Here is a 22,441-nt window from a genome sequence, read left to right as displayed (position 1 = left end):
AAGAAGAGTTTTGGTTGATCTAATGAGCTTATTAATAGTTTTATTTCATTTCTTGGGGAGCTTTATAACTGTAAATATGAGAATAAAAACTAGTTTTATTTTTTCTACATGTAGAAGGAGGAGGAAATGTGTACCTGTTATGAAATAACATCCATTTGCCAGTGTCTGTCCTGGCGATGAGCCCATAACCAACATACTACAACCTAGACCATTGGGTCTGCAAGGGAGGGTGTTGGCTGGTCTTGTGTCTTTATGTTCTTTAGTACAGCCCAGTGCCTAGCACATTCAGGGTAAAACAAGTGTCCTGACCAACCTAAATTGGAATAAGTGTGCAACACCTCCCCTCCGGGACCTCTGGATGGAGAGTTGCTAGATGGTGTACTCCATGGCCTCAGCCCCCACCCTCTCCTGTTTCTCTTCTTCGTGTGTGACCATTTAGCTCAGCTCTCTCGGTTGGCCTCTATGGGTGCTAATGGGGCCAAGGTCAGAGGTTCTCTCTTCACATGACCTAATTAGCCTTGTTCTGTGTCATGGCTACAAGCTGTACCCTTTTTACTGTGCCCAGCTGACTTAGAAACCCATGCTGTTCATCACAAGGGCGAACAGGCTAGAGAGAGGGACAGATTTCTAGAACTAGAAGGACCCTGAAGAATCTCTAGTTCAACTTCTTATTTTACTTCCAGGGAAGACTGAAACCCAAAGAGGTTCCCTTCTTTTGTGAAGTGTCTCAGGCTCAATTCAACACAATAGATACATACTGAACAACATGAAGAAACAGAAATTCATCCCTACAGTGAAGGGGTGGACAGCTCTATGCTTAAATGCTAATGGCTAATATTTATTGAACTTTGAAATCTACCAGAAAATAAGATTGCTTTAAGTGATCTCATTCCAGTTTTTTGGACAGGACAGATAATCTGATGAAAATCAACCCCAAAATGATTTAGTTAAAAGAAAATTTTATGGGACTAGATTGGTTCAATTAAAATCAAATTACCTATCATCTTCTCCAACCAACAGATATTTCTGATTTCTGCATTTCTCTTAAATGAAATGACCATTATCTTAGTCACCAAGACTAAGACATTATACTTGTTTTCTTGAAAATTACTCTCATTATTCCTTTTCCCCCATCCCCTCTGCTACCAGCCTTGCACGTTATAAGAGAAGAGACATAACTGCGCGTCTGCATGTCTGTGTTCTGACCACCATAGTTGTTAGCTTTCCCACCAGACGGATTGTCAGGCACATTTTCTCCTGCTCCCCCAGATGCTTTTGTGGGTTCCCATTGTCTGCCTAGATGAAGCCCACATTCTATCAGGGTTGTAGGTAAGAGTGACTATTTCTAGATCGATACTTTTTCTTTCAGAATTTAGGTGGAGTTTTTTTTTTTTCCTGGAAGTTACTCCTTTCCCTTTTACCATAGCTGTAGTTTGTTTGCTTCTCCAATTTACACAACAGGTTTCACGATAGCTCTGTAGGAGCCTGAAACCAAAACTGACCTAAAGGGTCTACTGAAGGTCACAGAGCAATGACATGATCTATATGTGAATGACTCCTATTACTGAGCATTTAAAATTAATACTAGCACTGCCATCAAAACCTTACAGTCAAGTGAGGCTTCAAGCCTTGTGTGCATGCCTATGTGTGTGTGCATGGTGTGTGTGTGCCCTGGTGTATATAAGGAAAGGATCCTGTAGAAGAGCCATCCTAATCCAAGAGAATAAAGGAGATTTTTTTCCTTTTAAATATAGTTTTACACTTTAGTGTCACCATCCTTTCATTTTTCCTTGTTTATATTTATGCATTATTTGGTAAATTAGGAAACTTCTGTTGTTATTAAGGAAGGAAATTTAGATGGGTAAGCCTAAAATAGCAGCGAGGGCTTTGAAGCTAGATAGACCTTTGTTTGAACCTCTGATCTGCACTTATGAGCTCAGGCCCCTCAGCCTCAATGTTCTTGTCTACAAAATGGAGACATTCGTAGCTACCTTAGGAAGTTTGCTGGGAGCGTAAAATGAAATAAAGTGTGTTTTCTCTCTGAACGTGTTTGTTCTTATGTTAAATGTTTCATCTGTGTGAATGGTATTTCAGTATTCACAGAATGGAAAAAATATTTAAAGTGGGCTCATTTATCTCTTGTGGCCTGACCCAGCCAGCGTGAAAAGTCCCCTCCTTTCCTGAGATCGTATCCAGGCCCCTGTATTGTCCTGACCACTCTTCCTAGAAGTTCCACTATGAATATCTGATACAAGATAACAAACCAAAGTGGGGAAGGCAAACATTTCTCTTTATTTTCTTAGTTTATTGTCAAGTTGGTTTCCATATAACACCCAGTGCTCATCCCAACAAGTGCCCTCCTCCACGCCCATCACCCCCCTTCCCCTCTCTCACACCCTGATCAGCCCTCAGTTTGTTCTCAGCATTCAAGAGTCTCTCATGGTTTCCCTCCCTCCCTCTCCCCCACTGTTTTTCACCTTCCCCTCCCCCATGGTCCTCCATTAAGTTCCTCCTAATCCACCTATACGTGCAAACATATGGGATCTGTCCTTCTCTGCCTGACTTATTTCACTCAGCATAACACCCTCAAGTTCCATCCATGTTATTACACATGGCCAGATTTCATTCTTTCTCATTGCCATGTAGTACTCCATTGCATACATAAACCAATCTTCTTGATCCATTCGTCAGTTGATGAACATTTAAGCTCTTTCCATGATTTGGCTGTTGTTGAAAGTGCTGCTGTGAACATTGGGGTACATGTGCCCCTGTGCATCAGCACTGCTGTATCCCTTGGGTAAATTCCTAGCAGTGCTACTGCTGGGTCATAGGGGAGTTCTATTGTTAATTTTTTGAGGAACCTCCACACTGTTTTCCAGAGGCGCTGCACCAGTTTACATTTCCACCAACAGTGTAGGACGGTGCCCGTTTCTCTACATCCTCGCCAGCATCTAGAGTTCTCTGATTTGCTCATTTTAGCCACTCTGACTGGCGTGAGGTGGTATCTCAGTGTGGTTTTGATCTGTATTTCCCTGATGAGGAGGCACGCTGAGCATCGTATCATGTGTCTCTTGGCCATCTGGATGTCCTCTTAGCAGAAGTGTCTGTTCATATCATCTGCCCATTTCTTCACTGGATTATTTGTTTTTTGGGTGTGGAGTTTGTTGAGTTCCTTATATATTTTGGATACTAGCCCTTTATCAGATAGGTCATTTGCAACTATCTTTTCCCATTCTGTCAGTTGCCTATTAGTTTTATTGATTGTTTACTTTGCCATGCAGAAACTTTTTATCTTGATTAGGTCCCAATAGTTCATTTTAAGGCAAACATTTCTTAAATGAACTGGCTGGACAATCATACTTCCAGAGTGAATTTACATTGCAGGTCTACCTTGAGGTGGAGGATTTATTTGGCTTAGAAGCAGTCTTCCGGAAGCTTCCTTGACCCCTTGAGACTGGGTTAGGGTCCCTTCTGCCTATTTTCCTGCTGTCTATACAGCAGGATAGTAAGATCCTCAAGGGCAAAATATGTGTCTTATTCATTATTTTACTTTCAGTGTCTGATGCATTATAAGCACTCAGGAATTGTGTTTCACTGTTTGGGGCTATACAAAATACCACTTACTATTCTAAGCGACTTGGATGGAGATTGAAGTATCCATTCACAAAAGATGAGATATGTGGTTGGTATAAAGCAGATTTGACCTTGGAAATAAAAAGTTAGATCCTAAGTGATATAAGAGGAATTAGGAAATGGTCTGAACTGCATGGTGAAAATTAACAAGTAATGTTAAGCCTTTCCATAAGGCAAGAGACAAACTAGAACCATTGTAGCATGATAAATCCACAATTGTGTATTTGTGTAATAATTTATACTTTTATATATCCTTATTTGGGCCTCAAACAGTCTGATGGGATGGGCAGATGGTAGTGTTGCCATTTTGCAGATCAGGAAACTGAGGTTTGGTGCAGTTAGTGACTTATTCCTGAGGTTATAGCTGGGGCTGGGTATCATCAGCATTAGCACTAGGATTAAAATGATCACACCTGATACTTTATTATTTTAGCTATACACATACCTTTTGAAGTTGTTAAGTCTAATGCTATAATAACTTAGATTTATGGCAGATTTTGCTGTGTATTTGTATTTACAGCAACCCTGTGAGTTGGTGGGTGGGTGATCAAATTAAATACTGTTGATTTAGAATCCTGGGATCTCAGGATCAGAAAGGGACAGCTTTTTGTCCAGCAGTTCATCAGATGCCTGTCTCCTTGGCAAGCCGGCATCCTCTAATGGTGACTGCTGTAATTGCTGTGTGATGGGGTGCTTGCTACCTCTTGAGGCAGCCCATTCCATCTTAAGTAGATAAGAGTGCTAAAGAAATTAAGCTGACTGTGATAGGGATTGGAAAACCCATTAACTGTTCTGAAATCTGTTTAAGCGGAGCAGTGATGTTTAGCATGGGTGGAAATGAGGTGGAGGCCCAGGTGGAGAGTTGGGATCAGAAGGTGAAGCGTGTCGGCCCAAGGGAGAGAAGTCCTCATGGACTGGGGAGTGGCTGGGAAAGCCCATTTGGGTTGTGGGGCTTGCGGGCCATTCCCGTTGTTCCTCTTTGCTCTCCCGCATGGCTTTAGGCCCTGTGTCCCGGAGCTGGTGGACTTCGAAATCCTGCTCTGCACAGGCTACAGACCTCTGTGAGGCAAAACAAGTTCAGAGTTTCCAATAATCGATACGCTTTTGACCTCAGACCTGTAAGTTCGAATTATGGCTCCTATATTTTGAGTCTTTTTTGAAAGATGTTTATGGCTTGGCCTGGGGTTTCATGCCACTTGAGGGTTTGCTCAACAGAATCACCATGTAGACATGACCACACCAGACCAACCAGACCAACTCCTCCCCGAGTAGGAAGATGGCCCAGGTGCATGTTTGGTGAGGGACCCTTCTTCTTGTGCTCTGGCAGGGGACTCTAGCCCTGTTGCAGTGTAGTGGACACTGCCCGTCCCCCTGTGTCTTGCATGGCCACTTGGGGTACAGTACACTTTGCTTTCGAGGAGCCTGACATAGTAAGAGAGAGAAACGGAGTGTAATAAGACCTAAATTCCAGTGTTAATTGTGGTGCTGACTGGCTGTGCGACATCAAGGCAGTCAGCATGGGGACCCTCCCTGATCAAGGCTGTCATGATTTTGTTGCTCTGTCATTTCTTTACTTCTGAGATCATTGTACCCCAGATCTATTTTATATACCAATTCACTCACTCGTACGCACATGCAGTTTATCTAGTGAACTCCTAATCCTTCTTCAAAACCCAGCTCAAATGTCCCTTTCTCGTATTCATGCATTCATTCAACAGTTATTTACTGAGGTCAGACTATGTGCTAGATGCTGGGGGTACAGCACCGAGCAAAACAGGGACCCTGCCCTCACGGCCTTGCCTCGGTGTTCTCACAGCCCTGTGTTTGTAATGGGATCACCTTCCCCTGTGACTGTAGTCCAGTGACTTGCAGTGGAGTCCAAGAACAAATGCTCGCCTCTCTGGTCCTTCCATTCCTATGTGAACGACCTGAGTGGTACACCCCCTGCGAGACACAGAGCAGGAGCGTCGGGAGTGGCAGAAGTGCCACGGACACATTGTCACCGCCACGGTAACTGCCAGGGCTTGTCAGCCTTCTACAGAATCTCGGTGCCTCATGGGGAATTATTGACTTCCCAAGTTTGATGCTCTCTGCGCCGACAGCCGGGACTTTTCTGCCAGCGTAGCAGAGCACGTGGTGAGGAGCAAGGAGGCGCCCAGTCAGCAGAACTGTGGGATGGGCCCCAGTAAGAATTCCCCCGACAGGAAGCACATGTGTCTCCCTTTCACCTGCATGCAGGCCGGCAGGCATTTCCTGGCCATTGTTCGCGAGGGCTGTCACGGCGCCGTTTCCGTCCACCAGCGAAGTGGGGCTGGCGCTGGCCTGGCCTCTCAGGCCTGGCCTTTGTGTGCTCCCCGCGCCGGCCCACGGCCCAGCCTCTGGGCCCTTCCTCCCCACTAACCGGAAGACACGGGAAAGAAGATGATTCCCTTGGGTAAAAATAAACACGGTGGCCCCACCTGTTTTCACACCTGTGCTCTCAGGTAGGTTCCTGCTCTTCTTCCGTGGTCCTGCTGCTCCGGCCGGTTGACTGAGGGGGTTGCCCAAGTTGAATTCATCTACCACAGTGGGATTTGACTATGGCTCCCAGATGAAAGAGCTGCCCCAAGGTTTGCTGGCGAGAAATCTGAGTCTTAAAAATTTCACGCTGAGGGGAGTGCCTGGGTGGCTCAGTCAGTTAAGCGTCTGACTTTAGCATCAGGTTATGATCTTGTGGTTCATGAGTTCAAGCCCTGCGTCTGGCTCTGTGCTGACAGCTTGGAGCCTGGGGCCTGCTTTGGATTCTGTGTCTCCCTTTCTCTCTGCCCCTTTGCTCATGCTCTCTCTCTCTCAGAAATAAATAAACATTAAAAAAAAACTTGTTTTAAATGTCACGTTGGAAGGGAGAAGTTGGGGACTGTGTAGTGTGCCGGGTGTATGTGCTGGGTCAGCCAGGCACATGGTCTCCCACGACGAGCCTAGAGACTTCGGCTCTGTTCGCAGTGGCCTGGCAGGGCCACCACCCAGAGCACCAGGGCGGATCACAGCTCCCTGCTGATTAAAGATCCCACTCTGCCCTTTGAGAGCAAAAGGTATGGCTACAAGATGACAAGTATAATAAGATAAAGCTGGACACTGGCAATTTCTCTTTTTAGAAACCCGACGTAGTAATTGCAGCTTCTGCATCTGTATTTATTTTGTCCTCTCTGTTCATGCCCGCTGTTTTTGGATGCCCAGAGCAAGGGAATGGTGGACACTGTTAATCATTTCATTGCTTAAACACTATTCCAGACTCTTCTACAAGAGGCGGCCGGCAGAGGGTGGGGTCCCCAGGTTTCCTACCTCATCCTGCAGAGCTCATGCCATGTCCATCCTCCCCATTGATAAGATGGAGCTTAATTTTAGGAGGAGCGATCCCCATTCCTTCACGTTCCAGGCAGGCACCATGCTGCATTCCTAGCCGGGGACTAGGTTGGTGTGAGTAAGGGGAGGAGGGGGTGTCAGACGCAGCCCGGGTAGAACCAGACACACCTCATGAGCCCTGTCTGTTGTCCCCTCAGGGTGGGTCCTGCCAACGCGACGATCCCGGCGGCCGAGCTCTGATGAAGCCAGCGCATTATGTACAGTGTAGAGGACCTCCTGATTTCTCATGGATACAAGCTGTCAAGAGGCATCCCGGCGCCACACCACGGTGACCGTGAGGCCCGCCGGCAAGCCAGGCCCCACACGAGAGCTGGCCAGGGCCTGCTGAATGGGTGCGACGATGGCGCCGCGGCCCCCCTCCACTGTAAGCCGTCCCTGGGGAAGGGCCGCGTGAGTGCCCCCGAAGACAGCCACCGCCTACTGAGAGCCCGCGGGGAGCCCCAGAGTGCTTCTGCTTCTAGAGCTAGGGAGGCGGGGTAAGCTTCCACAAGGACCCACCGTTTTCGTTTGTCTCAGGGGTTCGACAGCAGGTGTGCAAGTCTGATCCTTCAGGGAAAGGTGGGGAGAGGGTGAGAGACAGGCACACTTGGTTCTGTGGGGGTATTTGGTGTGTTCAGCAGCACTGAGCACAGAGCCTGGCCATGGCGGGGGGGGGAGGGGCCTTCAATAAATAGTGGTCAGCAGATGACTTCTGTCCTGGGAAACACACTGGCATTTTATTTCCCACCCTCTATTTTCTCTTATAATCTCCTCGGATTGCCTTAGCTGGGAATCATTTAGAAACTCTGTAAAAGCTAGTTTCTATCAAAGGCACACATTCTTAGTACATTAAGGCTTTCGTACTCATTAATATGCTTCAATATTACGTACATTCCAGAGCTGAAAGAGGTATATATCCCCCTCCATTTGTGGAGAAGAAAACCTTTCTTCTTGTATATTTGTATAATTTCATTGGCTTCTGACCCATCTTTCCGTTGCACACACTGGCCCTAATGTGGGTATCCCATCTGAATACAGCTGCAATCTGTGGGTGTTTTCCTACAACAAAAAAGAGGGCGGGTTGGCTGGGGGAATGGGGGGAGGGTAAAACGAGGGAATTTGGGCAGCTTGCCACAGAACCAGCATGAGAGGGGAGCCCTGTAACCCTCGTCCACACAGTTTCCACCTAGAGGAAACCCTTGTCATCACTTCATAAAAGTGTGTTTGTCTTCGGGGCTGTGTTGGGACCAGGCTCAGCCTGGGGGAGGGGGCTCTGCCTCTGGAGAGCAGATTATGTCATTGTGCATAACCGACAAGAAAGGGACCAAAGAAAGAAACCAATGGAGGCAGAGGCTTGTCTTCAAGGGAAACAAACAAACAAACTAAAAGGGGAGTGAATTAAGTAAGTCTAAAGGGAATGAAGCAGCCTTCCGTGGTGAAAAATCACCTTTTCCCTGAAAGGATCTTCCATGTGGGTTGACCGTTTTCAGGTGAAGCAGGGAGAGAGTCCATTCTTAAAATTTAGAGCATTCAGCACCATGGTATCGAGTACGGGCAAAGTTGATTGATTGCCTTCATTGTGCGCCACATAGTGAGAGCAGGCTTATGTTGCTTGTCAGAGCCATTTCTCTGGCCAGGGGCAAGGGTTAGCAGCCAGGTTCAGGAGGACACCCACAATGGAAAGGGACTTCATACTGCTTGTATTTAACCTTGCCCTTCAGACTCACACTTGTGTCCACTACTGTCTTGGGCCCAAGTCCCTTTTTGGCCATGTTCCCTGAAAAACATGCCCACCCTGGATTTTGAAAGAGGCTGCTTTCGGATGAGTTGGCTGAGAATTAGGGCAGCCCTAATTACCGCTACACAAACTTGTGCTGGACTTTGTCCTGCCCTCTGTTGCTTCTAGCTGTGTGCTGAGTATATCTGTACCTTCCTTCCACCTTGGATTTCAGGGCCCCAAAGCTATACCTTGTCTGCCCCTTCCTGTGTATTTCCTACAGGGTTTGTAATGGCGCTGGATACGCAGTGTGTTTATTATGCGCTCATGGATTCAGTTCTTTCTTCCACCGTTGTAACAACTGTTGAGGAGCAGAAGGCTCAATTTGTAATGAGGTAAAGGCTGGGGCAATGGAATCCCTACAAATCTCAGAGGGCTGGATCAGAGATCAGAGTTGGGTCCCACAGTGGGGGGCAGTCAAATCCCCTCTAGAATTCTGTGTGGGTCACATGGCTCCCAGCCTCATCTACATCTTGCTCAGGACTTTCTAGCCCCTTTGTGCTGACAGGTTTTGGGGGGCCACGGGCACTCTCAGCCCGGCCCCTGGGTAGGCAGGCATAACCAGATGTGTAGGCAGTCTTTCTTCTGTCAGGAGTAAAGTGCTCAGTTTGGTGGCTTTGAGTAGCACTGGGATGTCTTCATACAGACGACCGAGTTCTTGGCAGATCTGGCCATTCCCCCCAGTTCTGAGGCTGGCTGATTAACTTATGAGATGTACCTTAGCTTCCAGATTGAAGGTGGCCTGTAGGGGAAAAGGGAATATGCATACATCTTCGCAAAAATCCATGCCAGTGCCCAGGACCTCAGAGACCAGCTCAAGGCTTCCTGGGTTGAATTGAAACTGTTTTCTTTCTTTGGTAGCTTACAGAGAACTGAAAACAGGAGGCAAACAGAAAAGCAAACAGAAAGATAGGCAGGAGAATGAGTTTTCGGGAGAAAAGACATACCTTGAGAGGAAATAAATAGGTGCTAATAGTTAAAGCCTGAAAGCTGAAGAGAAAGCAAACCCAACAACACTTCGGCTTCTTTCTGAATTCTGAATCTGGATGAGTAAATGGTACTCTGCCAAATCCTAGCCTCTAGGCTCCCAACCAGTGCAGCTGTGGTCCTGCTGCCTGCCTGTCCCACACAGCGATTGTGCTGGGCTGGGCTCCAGGTCTGGAGGGGTGGGGGTGGGGCCCAGGAGGGGCAGGTGGGGCCCCCAGCTCCACACCTTCAGGGCCACTGGGNGGGCCTTCTGGACTTCCAGAGAAGGCAGTGGTTAAAGTGGTTTCGAAAGCTACAGGGGCCAAAAGAAGGTTGGTTTGTTTTATTCTGTTAGGACAGCATGTTAGCAGAGTCATTATTTTAGAACCAGAGGACACGAAGCCCAGGAATTGTCTGGGACTCAGTAAGGGCCGCTCACACGGTGCCATAGCAGAGGGAAGTCTGGCTGGGGCCCCGGGCTCCAGGCTGCCAGGCAGGCCAGGGTGTGCTGTTCCGTAGCAGTGTCAGGCCTGGGTCGGCTCTCCCCGCGTGGGGCCTGGCCCTGTTTGAGAGGGGCGTTCGGTTCTCTGAGCTCCTTCCATGGCTCCCCTGTGGCGGACTGTCCTCTCTCACTTCCTCGTCCTCCGCCCTCTCTGTGGCACGCGGGGGTTTGTGGTGACTCTCAGGGCACGGCCGCATCCCTTTCCTGTCTGGGGAGCTGCCTCGGGAATGCATCCTGTCCTACCTAAGTTAGATACCTGTGCACAAGGCGGCTTCTCTGTGTGCGTTGTTGAGGGCAGTATTGTCCATCATCTGGGGTGTGGCTTAAACATCAACACTGCCTTGTGAGAATGATAGTACTTCTTCGTTTCCCTCACTAATTAATATCAGCTTACAACAGAGTTTCTTATGTAAGGGCTGGTTATTATATCCAGTAAAATTAAGAAAAATAAATTCACAAATATGGAGCCTTGACTAGGTTTCCAAACGTGCCGGATGCATCTTTCCCAGCTTGGCTGAGGAGGGCTGTGCTTTGAGCTTGCACTGTTACCGCATCAAGTAGTACTGTGCTCCCGACATGGGAAGAGAATGACAGTTGTGTCGTGTGGGGAGCTGAAGGAGCCGCGGGCTTGCTGAAAAGCTTTTGTACTCAGGAGGTAGAGACAGGACCAAGAATCACTTCCTGCTGGTATGCACGGATCCATATTAGTGAGGAGAGAGCACCTCTCTTCCAAAGCTACAAGTGGTATGTTGCACTGGGCGTGTCAGGGCTGGCGTGAGCTCTTAAAGCACCCAAGGTGGACCCTCGGCCCGTCCCCTGGCCCCCTTGGCCTGCGACGTCAACCCCCAGCTCTGTATGGGCCCTACAGGCCTCTGTGTCCGTGCCCCACCTGCCTGCCCTGGACCCTCGCACTGCCAGGGTGCCGGCCACGCGGGGCCATTGCATGAAGCCCTAAGCCCTGCCTGGAAGCACCCAGAGCCCTCCCCCCACCCCAGGTCCCCCGGAAGCCCCAGCCATCAGTTTAGTGGCTTCTTCAGCTTCCACAGTGGGAATGGCTGGCGCCCCGGGTGCTCCTCCAGGACTGTCCCCTGGTCCCCGGGATTGCCCACTTCCCAAGAGCTGACCCCAGTTCTAATTCATCTCTGGTTTTTGCTAACTTCTGTTAAGGAATTTTGCATTTATTAAACATTCAGAAAACTTCTTTTAACAAATTGGGTGAAACCTAATGCTTTCCACGCCAAGGCAGTTGTAGAAGTGCTGAGGATTTCTAAACATTGGGATAAAGGGGGATGGTAAACGGAAGAGGTTTCTCCAGCGCAAGGACCTGTGGGAGGCTGGGGTGGGAAGTTCCCCGGTGACAGGGAGGGGCGTTGGCTTTCCGTGCCGGCCGCTGAGGTAGCAGTCTTGATGCCTTTGTCCACACATGCCGTTCCTGGGGGTGCACAGGGAGGTGGGAGAAGGAAGTGCCAGTCACAGACTCGGCCAAACTCCCACTAGGCCAAACAGCCTCGGAGGTAAAGTCTCCCTCCTTGCTAGATTCTGTGGGTGCAAGAAACTAGCCTACCTCAGTGAGAAGGGGCAAGTCGTTGCAAGGCCATGACTCCTGGGGAGTCTCAGGGCCCCCGCACAGGGAGGCAAGGGAGACTGGCTGGGCCTCGTTGACGTGGGAATGAGAAAGCTGGGAGCCAAGATTCGTAGTCGGTTTTCTCTCCGGGTTGTGAGCTGTTCCCCCCCCCCGGGGTGGGGGGGAGGGCCGCTTTCACGCTCTGTCCCACCTTGCCACCTCTCTCTGCGTCTCCCTGCGCTCCTGCTCCCTCCTTTGCAGAGCAGGCTCTTTCCTTCACGGACAGTGCCTACTTCCCAGTAACTCTGGCTCACGGTGACTTTTGTTCCACTCTTGTCTCTATGTGACAGTTTAGCTCCAGAAGCCCCTGGTGACCACCACCCATGTCTCTTGTATTTTTGAGAGAAGGAATCAGTAGTGGGGCTTTGGCCTTGGTTAGCGTGTCTCAGCCACATCCTGTCAGCGGGGGCAGGGAGCAGGGGCTGGATAGGGGAAGGCAGGTGGACGGCGAGGAGGGATGACCAGATGTGCATGTCTGACCTTTACCTGCCCTCGATGACGGGCTGCGAATGAGGGAGGTGAGGGCTGACCGTGTACCCCCAAATGTGTTCTCTCTTCACAGTCCATCCAGAGATCTGGGATTTCCCTCTTAGGTCAGGTACTTCAGAGAGCTTCTCCTGATGCTCAAGCACTCCTAAATGGTCTCAGTTGGCACATTGTGATGAAGGAGCCGGCTGCAGGCTTTGCATGGAAGTCACGCACGTGGTACAGGGGAAACCTCACAGGCCACGTCAGATGTCACTGCAGGACTGATAGGCTCATAGCTGGAAAGCCATGAATGTCCTAACACTCCAGACAGTCAGCATTCTGTTTACTAAAGGATTTGGTGTCAGGTTTTTATTTATGTGCTAATTTTTGCCATCTGACCAACAACAGAGACTTCTCGAGTGCATCATATGTGGCGTCTTTGTCCTCCCTCTGGCAACATGGAAAGGATGCTTCTGAAAGTTTACATCTGTGTTCAGAGCCTATGTAGAGAACTATTCTTTAGTTCATCAGTTTGCACCAACTTTAGCTATTTATGTACCTACTGCATTGTTCCAAGGCTCGCTTGCCAGCACGTGCACACGCGTGCACACACACATGCACGCACCTGCCAAGGTCAAGGAAAGGACAGAGGAAGTGGGCATAGGAGAAAAGCTAGCTCTTATCCATACATGGAGGAAACTGCATGCTTAAAATGTAAGCGGCCATAACTGAAGAATACTTAGCTACCTTTAAAATATGTAAAAGACTGTTATCAGGCATTCACGGTTTCCTTACCATGTTTCCTCTGAGAGACTATAATCAGAGGAAGCTGTAAAATAACTTAACGGAGCAGAAGTTTGGATCTCAAAGTCAGACCATAATAGGTTCTTCTCTGCTTGGCCCTAGGAATTCTGGTAAAGATGTTTGTTAGTTAACCCTGAGAATAACTTGTAATTCTCTCTCTCTCGTCATCAGCGGCAGTCATAACACTGCAGAGACGTAGCAATCTAGAAGAGCCTCTGATGTGGCGGCTGGGAGCCTTGTCTCAGGAGGTTTATATTTGATTAGCAAACGTCCGTTCTAGATGGTGCTACTGGATATGGTAAACAGTCACTTTTCAGAGGCTTTCTATGCTGCTCTCAAATCATATCCTGCTTATAATGGTTTTCCAAGAAGGAATGTTTCAAGTTTAACATATGTTTCTATGTCTCTCTTTTTCTTTACAAAATTACATTTCCACAAACATTATTTGTCTTTTAGCTGCTTGCTTCACGTCCTAATTGTTAATTAGGTGTTGTTATTTTTACCTCTTCACCAAGAAAAGTAAGAACTGTTTGAGCTGGTGAGCTCATGAACACACATGAAGAGGCAGACCCCTTGATTTTTCCCATTGTCTTTTCGAGAACAAACCCTTCTGGGTGCTTTGTTCTCATTGTTAAGCAGTGCAACCTTCCAGAAGTGTCTGGAGCCAGTCCCCGCTTTTACACACACTCTCAGGGTGCTTTACAGTCCCCAGTTCTTCCCAACAGGAAGCAGGTTGGACCCTTGGAACATGAAACTTGTGCAAGAATAGAGATGAGGATGACGAGGTGCCTCTAGAATGAATGGGAAGACTCCAGAAGCACGGCCTAGAATTTAATTTGTCTCAGTAGTTGGGCCTTCATCGAGAGGAGAATTTTGTGAGTTGCATTTCTTCTTCAGCTAGTGAATTGGGTTCGTAAGCAAGCCAGGACATAACCCAAGCAAGAGGCAGTGGATAGTAAGGATATGAAACCTGGGTCCACAAAAAGCACTGAGTGGGTCTTCAGTTCCAGTTCACTTTGTTTCAGAGATGATGGTACCTTGCAGTTCTTGCTGAAGAACAGAGAGCTTAGACCAGGGTCTAGCTGAGGTACTGACAGGTACCTGACCTACATGACTGTGGGGTCAGTGGCCTTGTCTGTTTACACAGAGAGCAAACTGGTGCCTTCTAGCCCCTTCTGAGTCTGATTTACCTTCCTTGGTGGCTGCCTCCCTCACTCTTCACTGCTCTAAGCTTTGCCTCTGACGCACAGAGAGTGCTCCGTAGATATCCACGTGAGCGTGGGGGTGTGGACAGACTTGTGAAAGGGCAGTGAGGAACTCCGGGTGGTTTTGCTTCACTGTGGATGGCAGCAGTGTACGGATTACACTAGTGAAGAGATTTTAACTTGGGAAAAGTATATCCCTATTGAAGTAGGAAAATACTGAGACAGTCTGCCTGAGCTATTGGAGTGATGTGCAAAATGTGGATCAGAGCTGGTTCTTCCTGCTTTGTTGTAATAAACTAAATATTGGTTTTGTTCTACATCATCATTGTGGAAACGGGTGTAGCTTCTTCCTTAGAGACCAGCCATCACCGGAGGGGCAGAGTCTTGTTATGACAGTCAGCTATATCATTATTTCCTGTTATTGTGGAGGCCCATTGATTACAACTTCGAAAAAGACAATACGGACCTAAAATAATCATCACATAAAACAAACACTCAGTTCTTCTCTCTTTCCTTTGTGTCCCTTACCTCCTTCCTTGATGTGAGGAAAAGAATTTCAAAATTATCTACTCTGCTGAGAATTTATTTTAAATGAGTTAATAATAGTAATGATTGTTTAAAAAAAAACAAGGGCTTATTGTGTGTTAAACACTCTGCTAAACAGTTTAAATGTATTATCTCATTAAGCCTTCCCAACAAACTCAAAAAGGAAGGAACTGCTCCCGTCCCCTGAGTATAAAGGAAGAATGAGAGGCAAAGAGAAGTGAAGTATCTTGCGGAAGACTCTGATCGGAAAGTCAGCGCCTGGGCCGGGGGCTCACGCTCCCTGGCGACTTGCCACACACTCCCCATTCGCGTCTGAGAAGTCCAAAGGCACCGGCACTCCCATCAGCCCTGTTGACTCACTCAGAGTAGCCCTCCCTGGTTGGGGCTGGGGGAGGGCACAGGTTCACTGGGCTCCCTCAGGCCTGACCATCTCTTTCCCCTCTGCTCTGTCGAAGCCCTTCTTCTGGAAGCTCAGACATTCATGAGAAGGTGATTAGGAACCAGCAGTAATTGGAACTTACAATTCTTGTTCAGATTGAGGTTTTGCTAAATAGTGATCTTCACCCATAATGTTTCCAGGGCAGCCTTCTCTTTTCTGACTGATCTTTATGTTAACCTCTGTATGTTAGGCTTAATCTTCCCTTGACCTCCTATTTCCCCTTTCCAGAATTACCTTTTTATTACCCTGTGTCAGAGGATTACTTACGCAGTATAATATATCGAATATACCAAGCCACACTGAAAAATAAAATTGCAGGTTTCTAGACCCAGAGAGCATTAAGAGCAAATTTTGTAGCAGTAGATGGCTGACCCTCTCATGGAAATATGTCAAACATCTCACACTGGGGTTCATGAGTATGAGTCACTCTAATGAGATGCCCCAATGCCTCTGCCAATCTAGAAGAGAAGAGCTTCTCCTTTGAGGAGCACAAGGCTCTTTAAATGACCCGTTCTACTTTTATGCTCACACTGTGCATCTGGACTGGGAATGGCATTGGTCAAGTGCTTCGGTTATTCCCTGGTCCAGGATATGCCCACCATGATAGGGATACGCCCACTGCGGTAGGAAGGCGTTCAGTAGCACTGGCATCTGCTAGGCTGGCAGGCTTGCTCACAGGAAGAAATCACTGGAACTGTAGACCACTTTGGTGGACCCTTCCCCCTTCCATGAGGCCTCCACAGGGAAGTACAATTGGCTAGACTTTGAGGGCTGCTCACAAGGAAGCAGGTCCAGGATTTTGTTCATGGAGGAGGGAGGCCATCTTTCCCATGCCCACCAATATCGACACAGAGCTAGGCTGTAGTGTGCCTGGATGATAACAAGTTGGTACAGCTAAGGACCGTGGCATCTGAGAAGATAATCCTGGAACATGTGAAACCATGGTTAAAAGTCATGTCAAAGGGGTGGCTGGGGGGTTCAGTTGCTTAAGCGTCCAACTCTTGGTTTTGGATCAGGTCACGATCCCATGGTTTGTGCGTTCAAGCCCTGTATCGGGCTCTGTACTGGCAACATGGAGCCTACTTGGGATTCTCTCTCTTCCTCTCTTTCTGCCCCTCCCACACCCCCACTTATGCGTGAACTTCTCTCTTTCTCTCTTTTTCTGTCTCTCAAAATGAATAAATAAACTTAAGAAAAAGTCATGTCAAATATTGCCATTCTATGTAGGCTCTTACTTTTTTAAAAAAGAAGGATGGTATTTTCTGTTGTGGTTGAAAAGGAGTTATAAGTGCACTAATAGAAATATCTCCTGATTTTTTTCATCATTAGCTTTTATATATTCAGTGAATGGGTTTGCCTGTTTCCCTTTAGACATGTTGTTTTTCACATGATTACATTTCAGATATTTCCCAAACAGTTTTTTTGTCAGTTGTTTTGTTGATATCATGTCTCTTTTCTGTGATCTGGCATGGAGCTGTTAGCAAGTGTAACTGCTGTCCCACCTCGGCCCTGTTTTCCCAGGGGCTCTGTATAAAGACCCTGCTTGTCTCGTTGAACTTGTCCACATGATTTATTTGAGCTCTCACATTCCTCTTTGTGTTTCTTATCTTTTTCCCACCCTGCATTAATGTGTACAGCATGTTTCTGTAAAACGTCCCATTGTTAACTTTTTTAAGATGTAAATTATTAGGTCTCATTTTTTTAAAAAAGAAAACTTCGATCTCATCTTATTTTCTCAAAGATATTAGAAAACATATTCTTGGCCTTGAAGCCATGTGAGGGAACACACAATTGAGTGGGGAATGGATATCACACATGGAAGCCACTAGATATCCATGCTCGATAACTTGTCTGAGGGAGAAATTTACAAAACTGTCACCATGTGGGGTCCACTCACGCCTGTCAGACTCAGGCTTACACTGGGTACAGAATAGATGTTTGTTAAATAAAGTCTTTAGCGTTTTCTATGTCCTACGGCTTAATTTTTAAAAATATTATTTAAGGGGCACCTGGGTGGCTTAGTCGGTTATGTATCCGACTTTAGCTCAAGTCATGATTTCATAGTCCATGAGTTCCAGCCCTGCATTGGGCTCTGTGCTGACAGCTCAGAGCCTGGAGCCTGCTTCAGATTCTGTGTCTCTGTCTGTCTCTGCCCCTCTCTCCCTTCATGCTCTGTCTCTCTCTCTCAAAAATAAGTAAACATTAAAAAAAACAATTAAAAATAGATTATTTAAAATTTCTGAGATGATCTGTATTTACCTTAAGTTGGGATTTTGTTGTATTGTACAAATAGAAAAAAGTTTAATCCATACTTATTAGCCATTTGGGTTATTTAGGGCAGTTTTAACAGAAGTTAAGGTGATAGAGTGTACCCTTTTTGAGTGGGTAGGGAAGAAAAGAGACTGCAGTACTTGTGTAGGTAGTTAGGGTCTGACTGTATTCTTGCCCTATTTATGTCATTTTTTATTTGTCTTCTGATTGTGTTCACGGCACATACATGGACAAATAGCACCTTGGGAGTCCAGCTGCCTCTTGGCACGTAAGCATGCCGCACGTTTGCTGAGAAACCAGAATATCCATTGAGAAAAGGAGCAAAAGCGACACTGGTTTTTTTCCCATAAAGTCGGTGCCCCAGCAAAATGTTTATGGGACTGTAAGGACTATGTATGAACGGTGCTGATTAAAGCCATTAAAGCCATGCGCTATATAAAGCCCCCTCACCGTCAGCTGGAGAATAGAGGCAAGAGAGGAGATTCTGACGCAACACATCAGCCACATACATCAAGTATTTGTTTTACTCTCTCTTAATTGGGCCTGTGACAACTGTCACCTCTTATTAAGTTGCAGGTTTTAAGTCTTGCCCTTGGACTTTGCATAGGGTCTAAGACCCTGTGTCGGGCCAACTGAGGACCTTTAAGTGGTTCATCTCCTACTGTTTCTCAGGACATCTGTAATGGATGGGCAGTCACGGAGGAGTTCATAAGCAAAGGGCCTGTGGCCTCTGGTGCTCGGGAGGGCGATTCATTGGCTCACTAGGGTGGGGTCAGGGGATGCTCACGGAGGGCTGAGGTGACGGCTTCCAAAGTAACCATCCTTATGGAACCTGATCCGGGAAGTGCTTTGCTAAGCATTCAAAGCCTAACTGGTCAAAATATGATTTTGATAACAAAAGCAACAAAGAAGTTGATCTTCAGCCATGCCCAGTGTTAAGACAGCTGGCGCTATGTATAAGCAGTAAACGTGGAAGCATTTAGGTTGCTCAACGGCCAATGCTTTACTTCAAATTGATTTTAAATATTTCCTACTTTTTCAACCGGTAACTCAGCGTTGCTTTAAGTGGCTGCTTAAAAAGTTATCTGGAAGTGAGGGTGGGGAGGCAGACTTGAAGAGCCACCCTCACTTTTTAAGGCAAAGAAGTAATTCCAAAATACTACTACTATTACTACTACTACTACTACTACTAGTATGACTACTAATAATAATGATGGCATGCCTTTGAGATATTGTGGGTTGGGTTATGAATTTTTTGGTTTCCCAATGCATATTAAAGTAATCTGTACACCATACTATAGTCTATTAAGTGTGCAATAGTGTTATGTTTGAAAAAGCAGAGTACATACCTTAATTTAAAATATTGCTAGGAGGGGCGCCTGGATGGCTTAGTCGGTTAAGCGTCCAACTTTCGCTTAGGTCATGATCTCGCGGTTCGTGGGTTTGAGCCCTGCGTCGGGCTCTGTGCTGACTGCCAGCTCAGAGCCTGGAGCCTGTTTCAGTCTGTTACTCCCTCTCTCTCTGAGCCTCCCCTGCTCACTCTGTCTCTCTCTCTCTCCTAGAAATAAATAAAACATTAAAAAAATATATATATATTGCTAGGGGTGCCTGAGTGGCTCAGTCGGTTGAGCATCCAACTTTTGATTTTGGCTCGGGTTATGATCCCAAGGTTGTGGGACTGAGCCCCACATCAGGCTCTGTGCTGAGTGTGGAGTTCACTTAAGATTCTCTCTCTCTCTCTCTCTCTCTCTCTCTTCCTCCCTCCCTCCCCCCCCTTTCTCCCTCTCTCCCCAACTCACGCTCTCTCTCTCAAAAAAAACAAAAAAAAAACAAACAAAACCCAAAACCAAAACAAAACCCCTTATTGCTAAATCGGGGCACCTGGCTGGCTCTGTTGGTAGAACATGTGACTTTTGATCTCAGGGTTGTGAGCTCGAGCCCCATGTTGGGTGTAGAGATTACTTAAAAAAAAATTAAAAATATTGCTAAAAATACTGCCCATCATCTGAGCTTTCAGCGAATCATCCTTCTGCTGGGGGAGGGTCTTGCCTCGGGTTGGTGGCTGCTGACTGATCAGGGCGCTGGCTGCTGAAGGCAGGGGTGGCTGTAGCTTCTAAAAATAAGACAACAGTGAGGTTTGCCGCATTATTGACTCTTTCTTCCACAAAGTTTCTCTGTAAGATGTGATACTGTTTGATAGCATTTGACCTACAGTGGGACTCCTTTCACTATTGGACTGAATCCTCCCAGAACCTGCTGCTGCTTTACCAACTGAGTTTATGTCCTATTCTGCGTCCTTTGTAGCTATCTCAACTGTCTTCATCAGCAGCAGACCCCATCTCAGGAAACCACTTCCTCTGCTCACCCATAGGAAGCAACTCCTCATCCATCCCTGAACGTTGATCACAGGGTGGCAGCAATTCAGCCCTGTCTTCAGGCTCCACTTGTGATTCCAGTTCTCCTATTGTTTCCAGCCCATCTGCAGGGACTTCCTCCACTCGAGGCCTGAACGCTCAATTTGTAAAAAAACAAAACGAAGTATCTGCAAAGCACAATAAAGCGAGGTGTGCCTGTGATAGTAATGATGGATGTTTACTCTGTATTCACCGCCCAGGCCCCCCGCAGAGCGGCAGCCTCCACCTGTGTGTTGGGAGTGGTCCCCCTTCAGCCAGTCTCCACAATTGTCCCCTCCCAGGCCTTCACCCGCTGTTGCCCTGACTCCTGCCCATTCACACGGACTTCTCTCTACCATCTGCCGGCTGCAAAGTGGTCTGTGTTATAGAAATCGTTTGGAACCACAAATGACACCTAAGCACATGGGGGGGGAAAATAGCTAATAACTTCATTAGGAATCAAGGAAATGCCGATGAAAACCAATCAGGAGTTGTTTTCACGTTATATGATAAGGAAACAAATTGACTGGAAAAACCAGAGATGGAAAAAGACCAGCAAGACTGGCCCCTCTGCACTGTAGGCGGGAGAGGAATTGGAACCGAAGCTCTAAAGGCAGATCTGACAATACACATAACATAATGCCCCCACCCCACTACTTCCTTTTCTAAGAAGTTTTTCTAAATAACCAGAGGCATGCTCAGTGTTTGTGAATGACAGTGTTTCTCAAAGCGTTTGGAATGTAATCTACATAAACGCCCACCAGTGGTTAAATGAGATATGTGCATGTGACACAATACTATTCATCCATTAAAATTATGCCCTTGAGGAATTTTTTATTACGTTGGAAGAAGTAAAATGGAGTGGTTAACTGGATGGGCTTTATTTAGTCACACTTTATGGGTTCGATCCTTCCCTATGACTGAACAAAGCTGTACAACTTGGGATTGCTGTCAAAAACCTCTCTGCGCCTTAGTTTCCTTATCTGTGAAAGGGAGAGAGAACAGTGGTTATAAAATTTAAAGGAAATAATTCATTGCACAGTGTCTGACACAGCATAAGCACCCAAGTGCGTGTTACTCTTAAGTTACTAACTTCTGTACCTCAATTTCCTCCTCTGTCAATGGGAATGACATCAGTTCCGATCTCCCGAGGGGTGCGAATGTACAGAAAGCACTAAGTCTGGGACCAAGCATAGAGTAACTGCCACCTAAGTGTCAGCTGCTGTTTGCGCTATGAGTGCAGGGAATTGTTCACATAAAACCAGATCCCTAGTAGAGAACCAAGGCTATTTGAAAATCCACATCTTTGCCCACACAAGACTGGAAGATGTACATCAGAATAACTATCCCTGGGTGGAAAGATTACATGCAATTTTTGTTTTTTGTACTTTCCTCTATTTTTCCGAATTTTCAACAACAAATACATGTTTTATAATTTACAATAACAACAGCAGTTTTGGAGTTGGAACACTGTTTAGCCCACGGTTAATCAAAGTAGTTGTGTGTGCCAAGCTCCCTTCCAGTTGATGGTTTTCCTGTGTTACGGTCCTGGTCTCTGGGCACTTGTACACATAGCTGACTGTCGCTATACAGTGTAACAGTGCTGTTCCGCTTTTTTTCTCCAGCCGCATTGGAGCAGTGATTCCAAACTCTGGATGATGCTAGAATGGCTTGAGGAGACTTTGAAATACACTGGTGGTGTGCTGCTGGCTGGACTGATTAGATCCAGATATTTGGGGGTGGGCCTCAGGCATCAGCATTCCTTAAAGGCTCTCAAGGAAATTTTAATGTGCAGCCAGGTGATGGGGAGGGGGGGTGACCTGGAAGTAGTATGGCATTTGCTACCATCCTGTCCCACCTGGCAGGGGGTTCTGCCACATGGACAGAGCCCCCTCTTCCTCTGGTCAAAGTTGGCCCAAGCTGTATTCCCATATCACCTAAGTTAAGACTCCCTTGGAGTGCTCATTACAAATGTGGGCATGTGGACCCTAAACCCACACCTACTGACTCTGAACTTTTACGGGAGTGACTTGGTAGCATGTGTATTTACTGAGCCCACTGGGTGCTTCTTGCCATCAGGGACATGTGGGAACCCAGCTAAAGTCCTGGTTCTGTCTCAGCCGCGCACTGGGACTATCAGGGCACCTAGAAACACACTGAGGCTGGGTGTCCCTCCTGCCTCCCCCATTGCGACACGGTGAGGCTGGGATGCTGTCTGGACCTTGGGACTTGGGAAGTCATGGTTCCCAACAACTAGCAGTGATGGTTCTCACAACGCGGTGCTGGGATGCCGTCGCTTGGGGACATGTTAGAAATGCACGTTGTGGGGCACCTGAGTGGCTCAGTCAGTTAAGCATATGCCTCTTGATTTGGCTCAGGTCATGATCTCACAGTTCATGGGATCGAGCCCCATGTTGGGCTCTGCACTGACA

At 47.1% G+C, this 22,441-nt stretch overlaps 1 protein-coding gene across 2 annotated transcripts in view; it reads left to right on the top strand.

Annotated features, from left to right (window-relative positions):
• Positions 1-22,441, top strand: part of JCAD (junctional cadherin 5 associated) — an 84,744-nt gene that overhangs the window by 47,071 nt on the left and 15,232 nt on the right. For both annotated transcript variants that reach the window (XM_077771786.1, XM_077771785.1), the window contains exon 3: positions 7,173-7,511. In XM_077771786.1, coding sequence (XP_077627912.1) covers positions 7,231-7,511 — 281 coding nt within the window. In that variant the 5' untranslated portion in view covers positions 7,173-7,230. The remainder of the gene's footprint in view (positions 1-7,172; positions 7,512-22,441) is intronic.

This window comes from Crocuta crocuta, unplaced genomic scaffold (genome assembly GCF_008692635.1).
Source record: "Crocuta crocuta isolate KB4526 unplaced genomic scaffold, BGI_CrCroc_1.0 scaffold457, whole genome shotgun sequence".
NCBI lineage: Eukaryota > Metazoa > Chordata > Mammalia > Carnivora > Hyaenidae > Crocuta > Crocuta crocuta.
Note: the sequence above shows the minus strand (reverse complement) of the source record. Positions and strands in the feature narration are given on the sequence as shown.